At 45.3% G+C, this 24,068-nt stretch overlaps 2 protein-coding genes across 3 annotated transcripts; both read right to left on the bottom strand.

Annotated features, from left to right (window-relative positions):
• Positions 1–2,022: 2,022 nt before the first annotated feature.
• Positions 2,023–6,546, bottom strand: FUT4 (fucosyltransferase 4). Its single transcript, XM_075417517.1, has one exon. The coding sequence runs from the start codon at positions 6,529–6,531 to the stop codon at positions 5,458–5,460; it is 1,074 nt and encodes a 357-aa protein (XP_075273632.1). The 5' UTR covers positions 6,532–6,546; the 3' UTR covers positions 2,023–5,457.
• Positions 6,547–13,956: 7,410 nt separating this feature from the next.
• Positions 13,957–21,721, bottom strand: C1H11orf97 (chromosome 1 C11orf97 homolog). Of its 2 annotated transcripts, XM_075426268.1 has the most exons (4): positions 21,591–21,699; positions 20,779–20,883; positions 16,342–16,467; positions 13,957–14,395 (listed from the first exon to the last, which is right to left on the bottom strand). In XM_075426268.1, exons 1-4 carry the CDS (start codon positions 21,685–21,687, stop codon positions 14,388–14,390), a joined length of 336 nt encoding a protein of 111 aa, XP_075282383.1. In that variant the 5' UTR covers positions 21,688–21,699; the 3' UTR covers positions 13,957–14,387. The 2 variants fall into 2 exon arrangements, with proteins under 2 accessions (XP_075282383.1, XP_075282459.1); XM_075426344.1 differs by lacking the exon at positions 13,957–14,395 and having other exon boundaries at positions 16,328–16,467; positions 21,591–21,721.
• Positions 21,722–24,068: the final 2,347 nt, after the last annotated feature.

The following is a 24,068-nucleotide window of genomic DNA, read 5'->3' as shown; positions in this document are numbered from 1 at the left end:
CATTAACGTAGGATTTATTTGGCAGCATTACAAATGCACCAAAATGTCCTTACAATGCAATAATCTACACTTCATATTTGCAATCACTTTTCTGCCTTCTGCTCGTAAACAAGATGTCCAATTTCCAGCCACAGGCACTCTTGCGATCAGGCGCTCGGGGCCGCAGCACGCCACAGCCTGGGCATTGCCAGTGCTCCGCTTCTTCCTGCACTTCGCCTCCCGCCATCCCAAGCCCACAGAGCATCTTTAACTCCTCTGGCAAATGCAAGGATGCAAATGCAGAGTTGTCTTCCATAATGCATACAACCAACCTGTGGGCTGATTAATGTCAAAAGGTAGTTTAATAGAGAGAAATGCAAGTTTCAGGTTTTGATAGTTATTAAAAGAATATTATTAAAATATTGAGCTACTAAAAGAATATTATTAAAATATTGAGTGTTACTGAAATAAAGTCCCATTTTAACTGTTTGCAAAATTCATACTCATGCAATTTTGTAATTCCAGGGACCTAAAATTACTGAATAGCTTTACAGGTTTGGAGAACTATTTACTCCTCAAGAGAAAATTTTCCAGTTAAAAGGGGCTTGTAGCTTCAGGACGCTTCCTGAAGACGCTGAGCACCTTACCGCTGGCGGTGCCAGATACCTGCAGCTCTCAAAGCACTCCTGAAAAACAGGCTTTGTCTTACCCCTCTCAGCTATTCTTTGGGGTGAGACTCCCAGGAATGCATAGCCACCACTGTGCCAAATATAGGCTTAAGTAACTAGCTTAAGATCATAAAGCAAAACATCTGCAGAATGTAGAGCAGACATAGATACTCTGGCCTCAAGTATTGTTTTTAAACTGCCCATACAGAATAAAATACAGAATACACAGATCATCACTGTTAAACAGAGCTGGTTACAAGCAACACCTGATTTATTCAAATAATGACTTTTTTTACTGATTAGAAATGGGCTTTTGTACTTGGATCCTGATTTATCTTTAGTTAAATACCACTTAAATCCACGTTGTCATTGTGTTCTTGTCAACAGACTTTAGATTGAGCCAGCTCTATGCTCGCTACAAAGGAGTGTTTACACTCTTAAAACAAATACCATTTTCTACGATTGTTGGACAGAAGGCTGTGTGAGTTTAATAAGGTGCAACTCCCTTCTCCGGAGTCACCAAACAAGCTTGTACAAATGATACTCAGTGTTTGGCAGAAAAATCTTTCCACCAGTTTCCTCAACCCAGAGTTCAACCGCGTCTGGAAAACCACCAAAAAACGCTTTCCCTCTCGGACGTGAGTAAACAAGCCGTCGGTTTAAGCTCTACTTCCAAATGTGAAAGTGACGGTGATACAGCATGAATCACCTGACGGGGAGAAAAGCGAGGACTGTAGCACTTGGCCCATCCTGGCTGCGCTGGAAGTTTCAGAAACGCTGAAGGTTCTCAATAATATGCACCAAGCAGTATAGAAGATCAGTAAAAAGAGAGGTAAGCAATCATCTGTGCTGCAATCCTTGTTAACAAAAGCTCAGGGAAAAGAGCTTTGGGCCCTTTGTCTTTTGTTGCTCAGTTGAAGGCAATGACGAACAAGCACGAGAAAAGCTGCAGCTAAAAAGGTAGCTGTAGCACTACCTGCTGAATATCAAAATAAACACAATCTCCATTTCATTTTGAAATTTAAGTGGGAGAATAAAATCCAACCACACTCAAATTCTCTGTACGTCAAGAGAAAGTTTGTTCTTTGGTTTTGTTTGAAATGACATTTTTGCAGCAGACATCCAACTTCAATAAATGCTCCTTTTCATACGGAAAATAACTCAGCACGGCCTCTCCTATAAAAATATTTTTCTCCTGGCACAACCACGTTTCATTCCTAACCTCAGACAGTCTGACTACTTTGAGAACAATCAGCCACTTCTATTGATTAAACAAACACAAAAATAAATTAATTATCTTTAAAAATCAGTTTCTACAACTTTCGTAACACAGAAAGAAGACAAAAATAAAAGAATACGGTCATTTTGTGCTACTTCCTTTCTTTAATTTTATTGAGGGTCAATCTAAATAATTAATACAAAGTTGCTTCATTCTGTGAAGATTAAGACATCTTACAGCATAACATTCCCTGAGATTCAATATGTAACTTAACGGATCACATAATTCTGTATTCCATCTTTACCACAATCAAAAAATAATATTAATTCTTCTCCTTATAAAAACAGAAGATAATGATCTTCCTTTCTCTCCCTCCACCCCTATATTTTAAGGCATGGAATAAAACACTTTTTCAAAATGTATTCAAAAAGACCTTTCTACTTAAAATAGAAAATAAATTGGCTTAATTTTTATAGATTGGTTATATACATCACCTGCAATAAATTGTGGAGTCTGGTACCTGATATACAATGCAGTTTTCTCAGACAAATTTTTTATTCAGCATTGAACTTGGGCTTTATAAAGCGAGTTACAAAAGACAGTCCTTAGCATATAACAGCACACTAACTATTAGCCTGAGGAGTGGACGAGCCAAAAACCAAAGCAGCTTTATAGCGATGCTGTATTACTGACTTCAGCAGCTGTAGGCCAGGGCTGAATTCCCTCCCAAGTCAAAATGGAAAAGTGTGCAACACTCACACAAGAACTATGAGACTAGAAAACGCTTCGCTTTTCTCCCAAAGCAAGTGCTCTCCAATAATTGTTACAAGACTGCAGTTTTGATTATATAATTCATGAAAATACTCAATGTGTAACTTACAAATACAGCACAACCATGCAACAAGTGGCTGATTTACACCTTATTCGAGCACGATGCTTTAATTATTGCACAGCTCTCCTGGATTTTACAAAACTGTAGTTCAAAGATTTCAACTGCTTTTCTTAGCGAGGCTGAGAAAAATAAAGTCTCAATTGCAATCTTTAGAAATTCCCACATTCCCACAGCCTGATCTTCTGCCTATGGCATCACTAATGATCACACAGCGATGTGTGCCTGGAAACTTCCAGAAAACGCTAAAAAATTTAGACGGACTGAAAAAAATGCACTAGTTTCAGTAGACTGATAAAAAAGTAGTGCAATCCTAAATACTGGTCTTCAAAGATTGCTCACTGCTTTTAAGATTAAAATATTTATTTATATCTATTTATCCATTTATTTATATATATTTACATGAATCACGATAAAAAACTAAATAGAAAAAAAGGACAAATCAAAGGGAAACCGATTCTATTATCCCGACACTTAGCTACTACTGTTAATGCTATACCTAAATTAGATTTCTCAGATTATCAAAGCCAATTCTCTGGAAGCTGTAGCCGCTGGCAGAGAAAGAGACGGGCACGCAATGAGGAACATGCTTTTACTTTAAACAGTCACTTATGACCCATTCAGGTGAAAATGCAGCATTAGTTACAATCCCTACCACACTCCACATCACGTTGACTCTCCTTTCCCAACAAAACTGTGACAGCAACTCTGGCATTAGCAACAGAAACGTCCACCAAGTACTTTTAGCAAAAAGTACTTTTCGCAAAAGCAGAAGGCAATAAACATAGCAGCCAGCAAGATATGACCTGGTAAATCTGTGCAGATTATTCATGAGTTTCATTATTACCAAAGATTTTTTTCAATAATCTTTAGTTACATACTTGCCTAATCATAGGGATCATCTAATTTACGATAAATTACAGCAGACTTGTCAGCTCATACATCTAAAGAGCACCTAGCCGACATCGTTTACTGCTCAAGTCAAACCTAATCCTATTCTAACCCAAATACAGCTCACAGATGCCAGGAAGCTCACCCCTTCTGATGCCCAGCTTTTACTTGCAACTGACCTTCTTCTTTCCCCACCTGTTCTGTGCCCATGGTTTTATTCCAAGTGAACTCTCTGCGTATTTTCATGGATTATCCAGACCCTTAAATAGGAACTGGATAAATCCCTTAAATCGTTTGTGCAGGACCCTCGTGGCTCATCATTTTTTGCCACCAAATCCTATAGTTGTAAAGGGCAGGGAAGGCTCAACTTCAGGTGGACGTGCAAGTTGCAATTGAGGCTTCCTTATGGATTTCCCCATGCAAGATTACAAGTAACCAAAAAGTAACCATATGCTGACTGCTAGGAAGATCTTACTCCAACAGAACGGCAGAGTCTGAAAGGGAGTAACTACTGCAAACACTCCCAGTAGACACTGAGAGATGGAAGTTTTATCTCAGGAACATATTTATTGAATAAAAAACTGAGCAGGAAAAACCCCTCAAAACCAAAGAAAAAACAAAATCACTCCCTTCTCATACTCTTTCCTCACACAATTTGTATTTTACCAACAGTCTAGATTTTATTCTGTACAGTAATTTTTATTTTGAATGGCAGTGATTTGGGCCTTGAGTTTTGGGGTTGGGGTTTTTTGGCAATTGTTATTTTATAAACAGCAAAGCAGCATTGTGAGTAGTCTGTCACCCAGCAGAATTTTTAAAAACACGTGCCTTGAACCAAAACAATCACTACACAACAGGACAGTCTAATGACACCAGAGAAGTTCACTTTTCTGTATGCATATTCAATATAGTATTAAAAACCCTGTAGTTCTGAGCCTTTCCCTGCTTTTTGCTATATGGCAGTAACTTCGCAGAGAAAAACATGCAGACTCCTGTAAACATATTCTAATTCCTGAATGAAGGGAGGGTGGAAATGTTCTAACTTTTCTTTCTACAGTTCATCTTTTCCTGTACTTAAAGCCATTCTCCACTTTTGTACAGGATAAACACGCCTATGGTTCTGGTATGCAGGGGAAGAAATACACTTCATCACCCAAGCTCTTTGTTCCACTCAGATCCAGTCCCCTCCATACACTTTTTCCTAAATGGAATTATTATTATTATTTGGCTCAAAGAATTATTAGTTGGCTGCTGCAATTTTAAACATTGCTAAAAAGTGCTACTGAATCATTACATTCGGACATTCAAGACTCGCGGTTCTGCATTTGTCTGCGAACAGCTTTCACACGCGTAAAAATCACCGTTCAAAATACTCTCATTTGTCTTTCGAGTACAGAAAGCCAGCACTGATCATGCATCCCCTGTCAGCAGGAGCAAGTTTCACGGTCCAGGAAGCTGTCATAGCTGACAAAATTGGTTTCAGCTGTACGGCTGCAGAACTTGGCATCGGTTATTTGAGTCGAGCTATGCACAGCTGTAAAGGTTGCAGATCGGTAAGATTTCTGGTAATCTAACTACGCTCTTGAAGAATCACCTTGCCTAGTATTTCTTTGTACTTCCATAATTTCGTACTTTGATAAAAATCAGCCTTTTGTAGGCAATTCACAGCTTGTTTACCTGTACCCGTATGCTTCTCTCACTGAGGACACAGCGCTCTGTGTGCTACCTCAGCTAACAACCTCCGTGGGACTTCTCCTTCCCTTCGCCTTGGCACCGACCACCGCCGGCACGGGCTGGCCAGGCCAGCAACATCAGCTTTCAAACCAGCCGGCCAGATTTTGCACAGTCTTGACGTGATTCCCGGCTGCCCTCACAGCCTCGCAAGCCCTGCAGAAATGCTCGTCCCAGAAGGAGGTGACGTGGACATCGTACTTCTTCCTCCAGGCAAAATACTTTCTGTAGCTGGGTTTGTTTTTATCGAGGAACTTCAGGTAGGTGGCCAGCAGCTGGGGGCTGGGGAAGTCGTCAACGTGGATGAAGGAGTCGGCGGGGATGAAGCGCTCGTAGTTGGCCCTGCGGGGGCCCAGGACGACGGGCACGGCGCTGGCGGCGAAGGCGTTTCTCCAGAGCTTCTCGGTGATGTAGTCCGTGTGCTGGGAGTTCTCGAAGGCCAGGTAGAACTTGTAGGCCGAGACGGTCTCCACCACGCCGCCCTGGGCCAGCGCCAGCCCCCGCGCCCCGTAGATGTCGATGGCCAGGTGCTCCTTCAGCTGGTGGTAGTAGCGCACCCGGGCGTGCTCCTCGTTCCAGTTGCTGATGACCCAGGCCACCAGCCGCGTCTTGCGGGGCAGCACGAAGGGCCGCGGCGCCGGCGGGGCGTAGAGGTACCCGTAGGGCACGAAGACGTCCGAGTCCCGCCGGTAGGACATGGTCCAGTTGAAGAGGCCGGCCAGGCTCCCCAGGCCGGGCGAGTTGGAGGGCGACTCGAAGTTCATCCACACCCAGAGCTGCCCGGGGGGCCGCGCCGGTTGCCCGCGGGGCAGCCGCTCGGCGCCGTGCCGCGCCAGGTCGCGGTGGTGGAAGAGCACGGCCCGCGCCTGGCCGTAGCGGCTGCGGTCGGCGCTGAGGCGGCAGCCCGACACGTTGTAGCGGCGCCGGCAGTCGGCGACGCGCTCGGGGCGGCCGAAGGGCTCCCACCACAGCAGCACGGTCACCTCGCCGGCCCGGCCTCCCGCCGCGGGCCGCGGCGCCCCCGGCGGCTCCGGCAGGCAGACGTAGAGGGCGAGGGCGGCGGCGGTGCCCAGCAGCCCGGCCGCCAGCGCCCGCCGCCGCCGCCGCGGGAAGCCGGGCCGCCCGGCGGGGGAGCGGTGCGGGGCCGGCTCCATCCGCGCCGCCCGCTGCCGTCGCTCTGCCCTCGGCGGCCGCCGCGGGGCAGCCGCGGGGCCGGGGCAGGCCGGCGCATGCTGCGGCCGCTGCTGCTGCCGCCGCCGCCTCTCCGCCCCCAGCCCCTGCCCCGGCGGCGGGGAGGTGCCGGTGCCGCCGCCCCTCCCGGGCATCCCGGCCCGTCCTCCCCGGCGGCCCCGCCGCCTCCCGCCCACCGCCGCGGCCCGCCCCCGGGCGCCGCCCCGCCCCGTCCCGCCCCGCGCGGTCCGCGGGCTCCCGGCGGGACTGCGGGGCCGCATCCCCGCCCCGCCGTGCGGCAGCTGCCGGGTGGCGGCCACCGGCACGCTGAGGTGGCCGAGGGCAGGGCCTGGGCAATGGCAGCCCCGGGGCTCGCCGAGGTGGCCGAGGGCAGGGCATGTGCCACACACTACTGATACAGCATATAGCAACTATAGTAGTGGTAACAGACAGTGACAGGGTTATTTAGCAATTAACTTTATATCATTTATTTATTGACTATTCTCCCCCAAAATCAAATCCCCATGAGGTACACATCGGACTTCCCCATCCTTTCTCGTTACCCACCAGGTGCACCCAGGTCCCTGAGCAAAAGCAATCCCGCGGATGGGCTTACCTTTGCCGAGGTCCATCTGGGAAGATCATGGAATAGATCCTCCTAGAAGCTATGCTAAGGCATATGGAGGACAGGGAGGTGATTCGAGGCAGCCAGCATGGCTTCACCAAGGACAAGTCCTGCCTGACCAACCTAGTGGCCTTCTATGATGGAGTGACTACCTCTGTGGACAAGGGAAGAGCTATGGGTGTGATCTATCTGGACTTCTGTAAGACCTTCGACACAGTCCCTCACAACATCCTTCTCTCCAAAATCAGGAGATGTGGTTTTGATGGGTGGACTGTTTAGTGGATGAGGAATCAGTTGGATGGTCGCATCCAGAGGGTAATGGTCAACGGCTCCATGTACAGATGGAGACTGGTGACAAGTGGTTTCCCTCAGGGGTCCGTACTGGGACCAGTACTGTTCAATATCTTCATCAGTGACCTAGACAGCGGGATTGAGTGCACCCGCAGCAAGTTTGCAGATGACACCAAGCTGAGTGGTGCGGTCGACACGCCTGAGGGATGGGATGCCATCCAGAGGGACCTGGACAAGCTCGAGAAATGGGCACATGTGAACCTCATGAAGTTCAACAAGGTGTCACACCACAATAATAAGAGTGACTAAATGTCCCACTCCATTAATGAGAGTGACTCACATTCACTGATCCCCTGTGTTGGATTAAGGTGAAACGACACCAGATATCCTGTATCATTTTACAATGTTTATTCACAATTATGATAAAGTTACTGAGGCACGATAACGACAAGCAAATTATGGTGGCACAATTATGACAAGCAAACTACGGTGGTACAATTATGATAGACAAACTACTGAGGCACGATTATGGTCACGATTATGGTAAGCAAACTATGGTGGTATTGGGGTTTTCTGCTCCACACACGAAACTTGCTCGTCCTCCTTGCTGAACTGCCCAAGGTTTCTGTCGGCTCACTCCAAGTTTGTTAAGACCTCTCTGAACTGAAGTTGTACAAGCCAAGATGCCAACCCTGCTTTCTAATTTAGTATTGTCTGCAGAATAGCCAGATAGCCAATAGAGACAAAAAAAAAAATCTCATAGTGCAATAAACATAGCATTTGTCTTGACAAATAACACTGATTTTAGTCACAAAATTGGATACTGGGAAAATTATTTTACCGCAGCAGAAAACTGCAAACAAATGTAGAAATGCAATGCGACGAGAGAGTCAAATCCTCGGAGGGCATGAGCTGTACCTAGAGCCAGTCCAGAACCCATCCAGTACAATGAACATTACCCAAAATGAGCACAGTCCCTAGTCTGCCTTAATTAAGTATTCAAAGTGGTCCAAAAGCTCTACTGTTAGTAACTTTATCCGTTTCTACAGATAATGTGAGAAATTCGGGACCCATGAAAGTCAGCGGGAGAGCTCAATTGGCTTCTGTGGAGTTTTGATTCACTCAATAAATTTGATCATATCAGCTGCAATGGCAGTTCTTATTTTCCTTCAGGAACTTAAATTTCAGCATTGATATATGACTTTGGAGGAGTCCTGTCGAGTCAAGTTTTCACTTCCATTGCTTGAAGATTTGTCGCTAAGTCGTTGCAATTCCAAAGCCTAGACAATTATGTTGATGATGCCAGGCCTGATCAAAAATGTTGACATTAATTCAGGGTTTATGAAATGTTTCAGGACAACTCAACATGGAAGTCTTTATAAGCCAAATAGTGACAAATATTAAAATATATATATAAAAATTAAAATTAAAATATATATATAGATACACTTTCCTTGTGAAGATTAATAGCAACAGTTAGCTAGTTACTTTTGATTTTTTGCAGACCCACAGTGAAAATTCAGCGTGATGTTCAGCTACACTGCAGTGGCATCCGTTTTAAGACTGTTGTCATATGGGAACAAATCTGTTGAATTATTTAGCATGGGATCAAAACAAAGCTTTCTATATTCATCAGCACTCCATGACATAAAGCTCTACACTGCATATTGAAGAAAGCTATTACTGAAATCCACAGAAAGTTCCAATGGTATATACAGCATGGAAATCCAGTATTATAACATTTCCTATTTGTCTTATTACGGCAAATAAGAATTAGATTAATTCAGATGAGAAAACAGCAGCCTAAACTGTTTCTAGGTGTAACACTGTCACCATAAGTTCCTTTTCATATTACACCTGCCTCTGTGGAGGCTAAATATGTGTTTACATTTACACGTTGTGAGGAGTCCACTAGTTCAAATGTCTTTACAGAATTTGTATCTACAGCATGACGAAACCTATTTTCAAGGCATGTTTTAGAATTTTTCCAAATTACAGGTCCAATTGTTTTGCTATTGCTATGGGTACTTCAAACTCCTCACAGTGTGGGAGACAGCAGAGAAATACATTTTAGTTAGATATTCATCATAGTCACTACTCAAAGAAATGATAGGTTTGTCTTCAACTAAGAGTCTAGCAGCCTTCTGTAAATTTTGGTGTAACAAACTTACAAGCAAGACGTGGTGTGTTGCTGTAGAGTGAGGGACACAGTGAGCCACCCTGCTGTCAGGACCAGGGTTAGAAGTCAGGTGTCCTCAGACCTGTGTGTAGGTGAGGAGTTTGTCTCTCCTTTTTAATGTCTCATTTCTCTTCTAGAGAAGAAATACTAGCCTGGCAGTAACCCACATCAGCTCCATTTCTGCCAGAAGACACAGCGTATCTGTGGCACCACCCCTTTCAGCTACTCTACGCCGGTAGGCTTTTGTCAAGCAGTTTTGTTTACTCTGACTCGGGAAGAACTCCACAGATGTCCATGGGAAGTACAAGGTGATGAAGGTTTGAGTAGCATTACCAGGTGCCTGCAGACCTTCCAGAGGAAACACACCTGGTTTTGTCTGCTCTGGAGGTAAACCAGCCCAGGAGACAGCTCCGTGGACTGCGGACCACACAGATTTGGTACTGTATACACAAATTGGGGAACTGTGGTTTAACTTCTCTGTGGAAACCACAGTAAGCTACACTGCTGCTGATAGGAATTTAAAGTAGAATGCTGACTGTTAGTAATGAAGCTGTTGCAAAATAAAAAATATTTTACTTATTTGAAGGTTAAATGTTTGCTGTTTCTAACAGCAGTAAGTCTTTTCGCCTAGAGCTTCCCAGCTGGCTTCCTCTTCTACTCTGACTCACTCTGTTTTGTCACACTTGAGAATTATTTAAGCCTAGAAAAGTCTTTGAAGTTATTTGTCAACTGTCTTGCAAACACAGTTTAAAAGGTACTTGGCAACACGTGGCTGCATTTTCAGCAACAGCTATCAAGCCAGACGTTCTGTCAGCCAGCGAAACCCTGTGGAGTTTTTTTATCCCAAGAAAACGTGATCAGCTTCAAAGAGTGGCAGGCTGCTATCTAGTTCCAAAATGACACTAAGAATGACTTTGAAATCTCTTCTTCATAAATAGTCCCCATGGTTTCAACGCAAGTTTTTGCCAGGTAAGAACCTAAATCCTGTTTGAAAAAGAGTGATAAAAGTTCTGTTCTGTATAAATTGCACACTGTATTTTACCATAAAGTTTAAATGCCTGTAATTTTATTACCTAGTGCTTCATATTCAAGATTATGATCTTTCTGCTTGGAAGTTTAAAATTCTGAAATAAGACCAGAGATAAAACATTCAATTCAAAGTTGAATCCTGCCTCGCTGGATGAACAGCTTCTGGACAGACAAGCCCACGTTATTCCATGTGCAGCAAATGTGGTGGTAAAATATTCTGCCTGGCTACAGTTCCATTTGTGACTGCAAGCAGGCTTGGATTAAAACTATGTGAAGTCGACATTTCCAGGTCAAGGCAACAGCATCAACAAATGTGCTGTGCACACTGTGGATGGAGGATCCTGTCCCAGAACGCTCTTTGACCTTCCACTGCAGCACGTTGCAACACTTTGTTGTTCACCAGTGTAGACCAGAGCCAACACCAGAGCAGAAAACCTTCCTGCCAAAACCACCCGATTCTCAGACGCTTTGACATGAGTGTGTGTACCAGCAAGCCAGAATTTGGCTCTGTGGATATCTGTTAGCAGTTGTCATGAATGTCAATCATCTTCCTTGGTTTTTTTGGAGCACTGGACTGCATCTTACACAGCCACCAAGGGAGGGGCAATGATATGCAATTGGCTCTGATGCTCTCATTTTACCCCGTGAGCATCCCCCAGGCCAGAGGCAAAGGCCTGTGGTAGACAGGCCTTCTCTTCAAACATCTTTGAACCTCAAGCATCAAGGTGACATTTCAGTCCAGGAGGCAAGATTAGCTCTAGTTTGAAGTAAATCTCCTAAATCACGTACAATCTAGTTATGGGGCTCCCAACACCCTCCTATTGATCCCCTCCTATTGTGCCTCATTGCTTGATAATGTTGACAAAGCCTTTGAAAGATGTCCGTGTTTGAACAGTGCTATTAATACATGGGAGCAATGATAACATTGATCTTTCAAAACAGTAGTGTTTAGTTTGGAAATGAAATAATATAATAAAACTAAGAGAAATGGGTAGCGGAACAGTTAGACAGTAAAAAATCATTATGATAAAATGTGAGCAGTTATTTTAAATTACCCCAAACCCCATTTAATGAACTATTACAAGTATATTATAAATATCATAGTAATAACATTACTGTAATATTATGCAATGTTACTATATTTAAATGAATTGATTAGTGTTATTCAAATGAAAGATGAGACACATAAAAATGTCATGAAAATGAATATATCGGACTAGCTAAGAATTACCCAAGCCTCGTAATTGAAATAAAATATTCAGGAGAAAAGATCTAAAAGAGATTTCTCCATTGTACAAGGTTGCACAAAAAGGAAGACGGAGCAAAGGCACAAATGAGGTTCACAAATCCGCCTTTGTTGCAGCAAAACTGAGCTAGTGCAGGAGTCCAGGACAGACCCAGAAAGTCTTTTCATTTGGAAAATTTTAAAACAAGATCATGAAAAAAAATTACTAAGAATGAGAACGCAGGGGGAGGGGAGAATAAAAATGAAGCAGGAAACAGAAGTGAAATGCAACACGCTTAATCAAAGCCTCTATCTGAAAACCCACTGTTTTTCAAACATTATTCCATGCTTCATGATCAAATTTGCATCTAAAAGGTGAGAATAATGTTTTCAAAAGCAGCTACTCTTCCAGTGCCTCAGGTGCAATTTTCAGTGCCAATATTTTTTTTCATTTAGAAGTCAAATAGAAATGCTGAAAACAGTTGGCTTGGAACCAATTAAGGTTTGTTTGGGCCTTTTTTAATTCTCACTGGTATGAAAATAAAACCAATTTTTTGTCTCACAGAAGAGTTCTAGGCAATCAAATATTCCATTTCTTTCACAGGTACTTGTAAAGAAAGCAATTGAAAAGAAAGCCTAGCCTCACAAAGTTGTCACTGAGTCTCTTTCTTTTTAACAATATTCTGTGTGGTTTAGATCCTTCCTTAGAACCTGTGAGCCCCAGAAGCAAATCCCATCTCCGCCTCTTAGGTTCACACCTTCGGAAAGATGTGAATAATCAGTCTGAGGTAGCATTGGGAATAAGGAACTCTTCAACTCTAATTTTAAATTATCTCTCAGTCCTAGTTCATTTTTTCACTGTACAATACAGTTCCCTCCTTTAAAAAGACACTGACACTTGTTTATCACATAAACATACTGGAGGGATGTCTGGGAAGAATTCTGACAATGAAAACTGTAGGGCGTGCTAAGCATTATTAATTTGGAAAAGAACATGACACAATTATTCTAGAAGTATGGCAAAGACTGATAAGTTAGATTGTTTAATGTAAAGATAGGAAATATCATGCCTACCAACTTGGTCCACCACCTCCTCATGTGATTATGACTTGTCATCTCTTCAACTTACAGTTCTCCCGCCCCAGGCTGGCCAGATTACTGGCAAATGATCACTGCTCTGTATTTCTTGTGTTATCACAGCACTTAGGAAACAATCATTTATCTTTCTAGATGTGGTACAGACACAGCTTTTGCCCCCCTTGCTGAGGTGAACCCCATCTCTTCCTAGCAGTTCTTAGTCCTCGAAGAGGAGATATCCCATAGTCACAAAAGCCAATTCCCTGTTTTCAGCAACAGCTGTGCAACCAGTTGTTGACCTACAGGATCCATCCACTCTTCAAGCCCTACCCTCTCACCAGCAGTATTGAGGAGAAACCACCTGGGCATCCACGTCTTTGACTCACCCTGCGGCAATGTAGCCAAGCCTGACAGGCTCCACACCTCCCCTGGCAGCACTGTTGGTGAGCAGCAGGGAGTAAAAGTCCAAGGCGCAGACAAGACTCAGCACGCTTTCCACCTCGTCCCAGACGTCAGCCCCTCAACGAACCTCCCCGGGCAGCATGTTGGGGCGGCAAACGGGAGCTGCCATCTCCCGCAGAAGGGAGTCTCCAACTGCTGTCACTCGTTGCTTCCTCCTGCGTGGTTCAGGCTCAGCCAACTCAGGTGCTTTGCTGGAGAGAGCTTCCAGGCCCTCGCCTGCTACCAAAGCACTGAAGCTGTTCTGTCACTCCTGTCTGTGGTACCTCCTCCAATCATCCACGACCATTTCGAAGCTACCTTTTGTTCTGGTTTTATGCAGCACCTAGAAGGATCCACATTTGGTTCCTAACAAACTAATGATCATTTGGTATCACCTCACTGTAATAATGATTAAGAGTGAGAGTTTAGTGACAGGTTATTTCAGGTTCCATGCTGCCACCGTGCTTCTTTGACACTAAGATAACTCTTACACATATAGAGAGGCTTATTTATGTTAAACTTTTGTTTAATCAGGCCAGATATCGAATCACAAACTCAGGGCTTATGAACTACTCAGTTTAATGACTGGACTCAGCCTAAGGCATTTTAAGGCATCTCTTCAATTACATTACAATCTTCTGCTGGAGCTTACAGTCACTTTGCAACAGAGAAGCCCATGAAAATGTCAAGTTTCACAGCAGCACATTTTTGTCAGCAAGAACATTTTGTTATCTTTAGGTTGTGACATCTTCATCACTGGCTGAAGTATGGATCAGATCTGGCTACTACAACATCTGATAAAAAAGCAGCACGAAGATATGAATAAAACAACAACAAAGGAAATAGCTCCCTATCCAAGCAGAACTGTCTTCAAAATCTTAGAAGTACTGATCTACATTTCTAAAGGCAGATAGTCTTTTTGATGTTTGATTTGACACATCACCACAGGCTCAGGTCTTCACAGCACTAAAGGTCAGCAATCTGCAAAAAAAACAAGATCCGCTGTAAATATGGAGGAGACACCACATAGTGAGCCCCCCAAACCACTCATCACTTTTAGGGAAAGGCAGTAAATGGGAGAAGCAAAAATAAACGCATTAACTTCAGTAAATTCAGCAACATGGGGATATATTTTTTTTCTTTTTGCCTCTTCTGCTTATTTCTCCTACATCTTTTTCCTTCATTTCTTTCAGTTTGTATCCCTGTGTTGCTGAACCGTGTTCTCTCTCCAGTTCACTTCAGGAATTCCCAACCTTCTGTTCAATGTCTCCTCTTTCATTCCTCTTGTCTGTGCTTCTTCCTTTTCCTGTCAGTGGTGCCTTTCCTTCTGGCACTAAACACAGCAGGCTCATCTTCTCTCTAGAAAACTCTCTTCTTTTTTGTCCATTTCCATAGCCTACCCCATCTCAGTTGGTATATTACCACCTCGTTTCTTCCCCAGCCCCTTACGCAGAAGAGAGTGTGTGAATGGAAATGGTTTGGTGAACACAGGAGCTGAAGCCAGATTGCTTCCCTTTTTTCTCCTGTCTTGCATCTTTTCTGGCACTCCTTCTCTTGTGATACCTGCCTATTCCGCTGCAAAACAGCATAGCTAGTGAGGAGAGCACCTCTTGTCTCTAGCAGCAGTCCCTGGGAATGAAGGTACATCTAAATTCCCAAAGGAAAACCAACAGATCCCACAAATTTCAGCACCTATATCAATTCGAATAAACTGTTTTGAAGCTGTGCTTCTCTCACAGACCTTAACAAGAAACGGAGGAGATCAGGATCTTGCAAAACTCTGTGTGTCTGCACTAGGAACTGCAGGGATGTGAGTTCAGATAACGCCCCTCTGAGGCAAGCTTTGGTTGTATTTTCTACGGTGTGGCTAAAATTTTCCTGGTTTAAGTCAATTACCAGAAGAGACTGAAGTTAATACCTGGCACAGCTTAGGCCTGCTCTATAATCAAAATATTCCTAGAAGCACTACTTGTAGAGTAAAGGCAGTCATGGCAGAAAGCTGTACTGGTTAAATGCTTCTCACACTAGCAATAACTTCATTCGTGCTGCTGCTGTAACTATGATCCCCCCATCTCCGGAGCTCACAAGATGGAGATGGGAAGAAAGAGCTGGCAGTCAAGCAGCTAGTTGTGTTTTTAAACCACTAGCCTCCAAGAAGAAGCTTCATTTAATGGCAAAATAAGCTGAGTTGACATATTCTGCAAGCTCACAGCAATAACAATATTCCTCTTACAAAGCTAATGAACTCTGTGTTTCCTTAGGGTTGGAAGCTCTCACCTTCCACTACCAAGTCAATACATTTCACTGAAAGAGAGAAGGTGGACACACATTGAGCAGACTATGCTAAAATCTACCAGCTCATAAGGAACACTTCTGCTCCACAAAAGCCCACTCCACTGACTGTAAAGAAAGAAATCCATGCCCCAGAGCACCAGCTGACCACTGCAGGTAAATGCTAACCTGCCTGCACTGGTACCCAGACCAAGCTCTTTTCAGGAAGGGGGTTGGAAGGAGGGATTTTCCAAGCATTTGGATTGGTTGAGGTTGGATGTTAAGAAAGGCAAGTAAGGCTCATTAAGTACACAAACCCAACACTCACCACTCATCAGTAGGAAACAAGTGGTTATTCCACACGTTTACAACAGCTTTCAGCATAAGAAATAAGGTCACTCAACAGAGCAGTCCTAAACAGGTTTCTCAGGCAAAGGGTTCAAGTCTGTTGGCTACTTGAGGAAGAGACGGGTTAGCTCTGCAGTAAGGTGCCCAGAGGGGATTACTGTAAGACCATATAGGTAATCTGATGAAAAAATAACATTGAACAAAACAGATCTACAGTCCTGTGAGATGTCTGTGAATTACAAAATAATATCACCCTGCAATTTTAAAGTGAGGTGTTACAGTGAAGGTTTCTTATTATTGACTCTTACGTTTTATTCCTGCATGCCTTGAGTAGAATCGAGGCTGTAAAAGGAAACCGTTTCTGTTCTGCGACACCGGTTTCAGGCTTCCAATGGAGAAATTCTTTTTCACACTCCAAACTCCTTCCAGAGCCACTGTTAACAATTTGTCAGAATAACACCGTTACAGTTGATTACCTCAACCTGTTCTAGAATCAATGTAAGTTTTAAAAGACGGTCCCTTTGGTCTATACCGTAATTCGAAGTAGTTAAGCAGAACACTATAATCTTCCTCCACAGTTAATGAAAAAAGGATGACATCTTCAGAGAGCAATTCAGATTGCTAAAGGTATATGACGCTCTCTACTGCCTGGAGAACAGCTTAGGACTACCAGGCTCCTAACTGAGGCACAATGCAGCTGATCTATCATGCATAAGAAACAGCAGCAATACCATTGATGTTTCATTGGTCATACTGGAATACCAAATACGCTCAGAAAAAGACAGCAGAATAACACCACCCCCCAAAACAAGACCAAACCAACACCACCAAAACAAAACAAAAAAAGCACATTTATTTTGTGGAAAGCTTGCAATTTACTAACCATCTAATTATGTAAAACAATAAGTTTAGTAATCACCTACACTGTGTAAATCAGCAACCATCCAACCTGACAACTGTTGTTTATCAGAGCCCAGGCCACTTAAGGAGCACTTCTAATTCTCCACACGCATACAGATGAAAAAGGAACTAGGTACTTTCTGAATAATCTGTACACCAACAGCTATTTGACCTTAGTATACATAGCATTGTTGTGCTATGCATATAACATATTGTGCTACACATACCATTTACACACTGAGCTTGTTATACATCCATATTATACCTTCCTGTAATGAATTTTTTTGGTAGTGTTTCTATGTTATCGTTAGTACTTTAAACCTTTGTAACACACATTTCTTTGGGGGGCTCCCCAGAAATCATGAGAACCTATATGGTAGCACCCATTCATACAATCAAACCAAAATAGTCTAGACAATTTTGATGCATTGGCATATGAACGGAGTGAAGTATAGTTGGGTTCAGCTCTGAGTAACATTAGGCACGTGAGCAGACTGAGCAGCCCCATGTCAACACCTGCAGTTCTGCTACTTGCCCAGAACCCCTTTAATCAATGGGAAAAGAACACGCACTTCTAGAGCACAACACACACAACGGTAGGTATCTAGGGCAAGTCAGAAGAATTATGTTTTCAAAGTGCCTTTTTCTCTCCATTTACTACAAACAGAGCCTACGTAGGTAGCTCATTTGCAGGTGTGTGCTGTAATCGTCTATGAAGCCTAATCACAGTAATGGAGTTGCAGGTTCAAATGGTCTTGAAGTCTGACAGGATACTGATTACATCACCTAGCTCATGTACATTTTTGTCTGTGAATCCAACTGTTTTAAATTCATTTAAGACTAAGTTTAGACTTGGGTCTCAATACCACATAATAGAAAAAACTAAGATTTCTTTCAAAATTTTCCAAGTTTGGAAATGAAGGCAAAAATGCCCTTACTACATTTGTGGAGGACGTAACCACAAAATCACAGAATGGTAGGGGTTGGAAGGGACCTCTGGGGGTCATCTAGTCCAACCCCCCTGCCGAAGCAGGGTCACCTACAGCAGGCTGCACAGGACCTTGTCCAGGCGGGTCTTGAATATCTCCAGAGAAGGAGACTCCACAACCTCCCTGGGCAGCCTGTTCCAGAGCTCTGTCACCCTCAGAGGGAAGAAGTTCTTCCTCATGTTCAGACGGAACTTCCTGTGCTTCAGTTTGTGCCCATTGCCCTTTGTCCTGTTGCTGGGCACCACTGAAAAGAGCTTGGCCCCATCCTCCTGACACCCACCCTTCAGATATTTATAGGCATTTATAAGATCCCCTCTCAGCCTTCTCTTCTTCAGGCTGAACAAGTCCAGCTCCCTCAGCCTCTCCTTGTTCCTGTCCCCTCATCATCCTCGTAGCCCTCCGCTGGACTCTCTCCAGTAGCTCTTCATCTTTCTTGAACTGGGGAGCCCAGAACAGGACACAGTACTCCAGATGGGGCCTCACTAGGGCAGTGTAGAGGGGAAGGAGAACCTCCCTCGACCTGCTGGCCACATTCTTCTTGATGCACCCCAGGATCCCATTGGCTTTCTTGGCAGCCAGGGCACACTGCTGGCTCATGGTTAACCTGTCATCCACCAGGACACCCAGGTCCCTCTCCGCAGAGCTGCTCTCCAGCAGGTCCACCCCAAGCCTGTACTGATGCATGGGGTTGTTCCTCCCCAGGTGCAGGACCCTGCATTTGCCTTTGTTGAACCTCATCAGGTTCCTCTCTGCCCAACTTTTCAGCCTGTCCAGCTCACGCTGAATGGCAGCACAGCCTTCCGGTGTGTCTACCACACCTCCCAGTTTGGTGTCATCAGCAAACTTGCTGAGGGTACATTCTAACTCTTCATCCAGGTCATTGATGAAGAAGTTAAACAAGACTGGGCCCAGTACTGACCCCTGAGGGACACCACTAGTTACCAGCCTCCAACTAGACTCAGCGCCGCTGACGACAACCCTCTGAGCTCTGCCATTCAGCCAGTTCTCTATCCACTTCACCGACCACTCATCCAGCCCACACTTCCTCAGCTTCCCTAGGAGGATCAGTAAGTGTAGGTAGACTACGTCCACAGCTCTCCCTTCGTCTACCCAGCCAGTCATGTCATCGTAGAAAGCTATCAGATTGGTCAGGCATGATTTCCCCTTGGTGAATCCATGCTGACTACTCATAATAACCTTCTTTTCCTCTACTTGCTTGATGATGGCCTCCAGGATAAGCTGCTCCATCACCTTACCCGGGATGGAGGTGAGGCTGACCGGCCTGTAGTTCCCTGGGTCCTCCTTCTTGCCCTTTTTGAAGATTGGAGTGACATTGGCCTTTCTCCAGTCCTCGGGCACCTCTCCTGTCCTCCAGGACCTCTCAAAGATGATGGAGAGTGGCTCCACTCTCAAATGATTAGGAGATGTAGCGGTGGGCTCATTCCAACAAAATGCAGCTTAATATAACCAAGGAACAGCTTTACTCTGTGGGAGAGAATGTGGCGCTACAGAATGGGAGCTGTGTATTATGGAGCAAAAGCATCGTGGATTCAGGAGTTAACAGTCGACAAACAGTTCAAGGTCCTATTGCTAACGTTAGCTCTCGTGTAGCTCTATAATAATTAGATGATTTTATCTCTCTGCAGGCTGCTGGTGACACAAATACTGAAACACCATGACAGATTCGGTATTCACATTTTACAAGAGGTGGCAGAACAATTAGCAAGAGTACACAAAGAGCCAAAACCAAATATACGTGTATATACCTTTTCTGGAAGAAAATCCTGGATACTAAAAAAGGCACGATTATCTATCCAAGAAAAGCAAGGAGCTGAATCATGCAAATCCAAATCATTAACCAGGCTTTTTTTTTTTTTTATTAATACACCAACCACTAGAACAAACTAACGAGGGAAGCTGTGGAATAACCAGCTTTACTCAGTGGACTCTAAGGGGAGGTACCAGATGAAATAGAACAGCTTGAAGACCTTGTAGTCAACCAGATAAGATGACCTATTCTTCAACATTACAAACTCCTGAAAAATTAATTTTCTACAATTAGAGTAATAGATCTCACGGCTGCCAGAGACCACCAGCATGAGGTAAGCTTTGTCTTACTTGGGTCACATGGCTTTGGGCTCATTCCTGCACCAAGACCCGTTTAAGTGCAAAATATTTAAAGTGCGTATTAAAAAAGGTGAATCTAGGTGATCTTTGTTGAATTGTTCCAGCGTCAAGTTCTCTTTTTGTTAAAAACCACGCATTATTTCTACTCTGATCTTATCTCATTTTTACCTCCATTTCTCAGAACTTTTAACAGTTTAGCTAGACCAAACAACTTGTTCCCTCTTAGACTTCCATTTCCAAACTTACCTACTGTAACTGTCCCTCCATAACTTCTGCGCTGCCTAAATGGACTGAGTTTCTAAATGTTTTCATTGTTTTCCTGGCTTTTATTTACTCTTCTCATTCTTACCTCAACTCCTTCTTTTCAACACCAATTTCAATTCTGAACAGCAGAAGGGGACAAAGTATTCTAATAACTACAGCTCTTCTTTCAAAGCAAAAGGCAACAAAACCTCCCTACTGCTTGGTATTTGTTTCTGCTTTATTAAACTGATAGATCATACGGAATTCTCCATGTACTCTATGGTCCCGCAATTTCAGACTAAAAAAAAAAAACAAACAGTAATAAAGACTATGTGTAATTCTTCTGTTTCTAAATGATCCCCAGGCTATCACATAAATGTTCTTGGATGTTTTTTTTTAAATAATGATTTTGCCACAGTTCCTCAAAACAATGTACACTCCATTTGCCCTGCCAAGCACTTGTCCTTTGCCGGTAAGGAGGATTACCTGCAGCTGGGTGTCTAAGATGGCACGCCTCTTTCTGGAAGCAAAGCTCTTCTGCAAGTATTTCTCTAACTCTCCTAGACGGCTCAACGTACACAAAGTCCTTCCCTGTTAGTGAAACACATTATGAAAGAACCAGTTATTGTAAACCCTCTGAACGCTAACACGCTTTGCCAAATGCAGTGTCATTTTATGCGCCTCTACTTCTGTCTTTAATACAGCTGAAGAAAAATCACAGAATGGTTTGCGTTGGAAGGGACCTTACAGACCACCTCGTTCCAACCCCCCCTGCCATGGGCAGGGACACCTTCCACCAGACCAGGTTGCTCAGAGCCCCGTCCAACCCGGCCTCGAGTGTTCCCAGGGATGGGGCATCTGCCACCTCCCTGGGCCGCCTGTGCCAGCGCCTCGCCGCCCTCCGCGCACGTCATCTGCAGCCACGCGGCCCTGCTCCCCAGCATCGCGGCGGGTGAATCCCAACCGGGAGTGCTGGTGGGCTCGGGGAGACACGGGCACGGCCTCTGCCCACGGCGAGCCCACGGCAGGGCCGCGCACGGGGTCTCTGAGGAGATGTCCTCGCTGACGGAGATCTCCAAGGAGCCGCAGAGGGACCGGGGCACCTCATGGCGACGGGGGAGCCCCTGCCTGACAGGGCTCCCCCCACCCCTGCCTGGGGGTGCCCGCGGGGGACGAGCGGGGGCTGCGGGGGGAAGGCTCGGTTCCCCGAGGGGACGCTCCGCGGGCAGGCCCGCGTGGGGAAGGGGAACGGAGGCCGCGACGGGCGGAGAGGCGGGCCCGGGGCTCGCCGCGCTCACAGGGCTGCCCGTCTCCCGCCGCCTGGCAGCGGACATCGCCGCCCGTCTCCTCCGCCGCCGCCGCCGCCGCCGGCCGCTCCCCGCTCGCCGCCCTCATGGCCGGCGCCGCGCCCGGGCAGTAGGAGCCGCGCGGGCCGGTTGCCACGGGAGCGGGGCCGGGCGGGGCGGTCCGGGTCTGCCCCCCGCGGCAGGAGGCAGGCGCGGGGCCCCGGCGGGGCGGAGCGGGGCGGTGCCCCCTGGCCGCCCTCCGCCATCTTGGGGCTGCGCCTGGGTCGGGGCGCGGGTGGGGAGCCGAGGGGGGAGGTCGGGCCCGCCATTTCCAGGCGCGGCTGGGGCGATTGACCCCTTCCCCCGGCCAGGGCTCGCACCAGGGGGCGGCCCGTCGCCATCCCCGGGGGACAGCAGGCCACGGCCGCCGCACCGGGTGGGTGACAGCACCTGGGATCACTGACGGGTCAGCGGCTCCTGACAGGTGCCGGTCACCGCGCTGGGCAGCGGGCACGCACAGCGCGGCCGGTTTGTACCCCCCGGGGTGTGGGCACCGGCCTGCCCTGCGACGGGACGGCAATGGCGGACCGGTGGAAGTGAAGACGGAGGAGTCCGGTTGAACTGGATGGACGATGCAGATCTACCCAAAAGCACTGGCTTGGTTTCCATAACGCTTTTCGTAAAATGAGGCATCTTGAGACACTTCATAGGGCCCAAGTAGACTTGACTCTCCAGGCTCCCACTCCCCTGGCCAGAGGCCTTGCCCCACAGCACTTTCCTTGAAATCAAGACTTTGCATGCAGCACTGAGAATTTGTAAGATACAAACCAAGTCTAGTTACACAAATGCATGGTGTAATCCATTTCTTTATTTTTCCTTGATGCATCTCAAGGTGCATTCATCTTCCACAGACAACCTGAAACCAAACTTTCAGAATAGTAAGCATTCAAAATCATTTTGTACCACTCATAGTTCAGAGGCAGTTCTCTATTTTCTAACAGTTGCTGAACAGGGCCTCTAGAAAGGCAAGTGACGGACATGCCCTCCACAGCTGCTAGACCAGGGCACCAAATGTGGGCCAACGCGCCCCAACGCTGCTGCTGCTGCTGCTATGAACGTGCTTCGGCTCTGTTAGTGGTGTCTGGAAGGAGCCTGGGATCACTCCGTAAGGTGTCTGCACGGGACGACAAAGTGGTTTGTTACAGCTCTCAGACCAAGTGACAGTACTTCAGGTCTTACATTCAAGTTTCAGTTCAATTTGATTAACAGAGAGAAGCAAGTTTCTCCACTCCTAAATTACAGGTGGCAAAGTTGAAGCTCAAAATCACGCAGCATCCATTACCATGGGAAAATCTTTAGTATACTAATTCCCATACAACACAGTGCTGTGCTGACAGCATTGCTGAAGTTCTACTGGTATCCTTCTAAACCATTATTGATCAAAAAAGATCTACCTGCTCAGAGTAATTGTTTTGAGATGTACTGCATTCATACTTAAAAACCCTCACTCATTAAATACTTGCATTGAGTAGTAATTTTTGTCTTGAAACTTACACTTGAACCAAGGTGGGGGAAAGAGAAAGAAAAAAAGATGGGAAGTGCACGTTACGGGACCTCTCACAGATAGCTAAATGATCCAGAAACGTTGATCCTCCAGACAAAGTTGAAAGATTGAGAGATGCAGCCTGATACAGCTGATGTGAATAGTAACACAGGTAAATTAAATTCTAAAATCAACTCTAAAAATCATTGGGTTTTTTACTTGCTAGTAGAAAGACTTAACTGACAAACAGAAGCAGCAAATTATGATGTCTCGTGAAAATTTATAGTAGACAAATTGTTAAATAATGCTAAGTTAAACCAAATAGTACTCAGTGCTAAGACCTGCTAAGAATACCTCAGATGAAGAGTCCCAAGTCTTCACTGCAAACCAGTGAGGCTCTAGCTGGCACGACTGCAGAGAGAAGCCGCATGCAAGTGCGCACTAAAGCCCTCAAAATTATTAAGGAACCAACCAACCCACCCACCCCACCAGCTTGAGTTTGGTTAAATGACGGCAGCCAAATCTCTGTCAGAACTTTTGGAAGCCCAGCTCGGATGTGAATGCCTAGGATTAGTAATACAAGCTATCACAAATTTAAAAAGTGTCAAAAAGGAAAATAAATGAATGGTCTAGAAATTAAAGAATTTTGAGGAAAAATACCCATAAAGTTTTTAAACTATGCTGATGTCCTAATAATTGAGTTGGAATGAGGAATTCTCTTTGGGGGTTCAAAAGTGGAAGAGAAACACTGTCGAGCTGTCCTCCAGTAAACTAGCTGTACCTAAATCGGACACAAGAGAACGTTGGCTGTTTGTCCTCACACAGTTGAGGTTCATTTGTATGCCGTATCCATGACATTAGAACTTTACTCAACTTCATTTGCAAGGGAAAAGTAAACAGGATCTTCACAGAAAGCCACTTCCTTGAAAAGTACCAGGAAAATATAA

Source organism: Opisthocomus hoazin, chromosome 1 (genome assembly GCF_030867145.1).
Source record: "Opisthocomus hoazin isolate bOpiHoa1 chromosome 1, bOpiHoa1.hap1, whole genome shotgun sequence".
Taxonomy (NCBI): domain Eukaryota; kingdom Metazoa; phylum Chordata; class Aves; order Opisthocomiformes; family Opisthocomidae; genus Opisthocomus; species Opisthocomus hoazin.
Note: the sequence above shows the minus strand (reverse complement) of the source record. Positions and strands in the feature narration are given on the sequence as shown.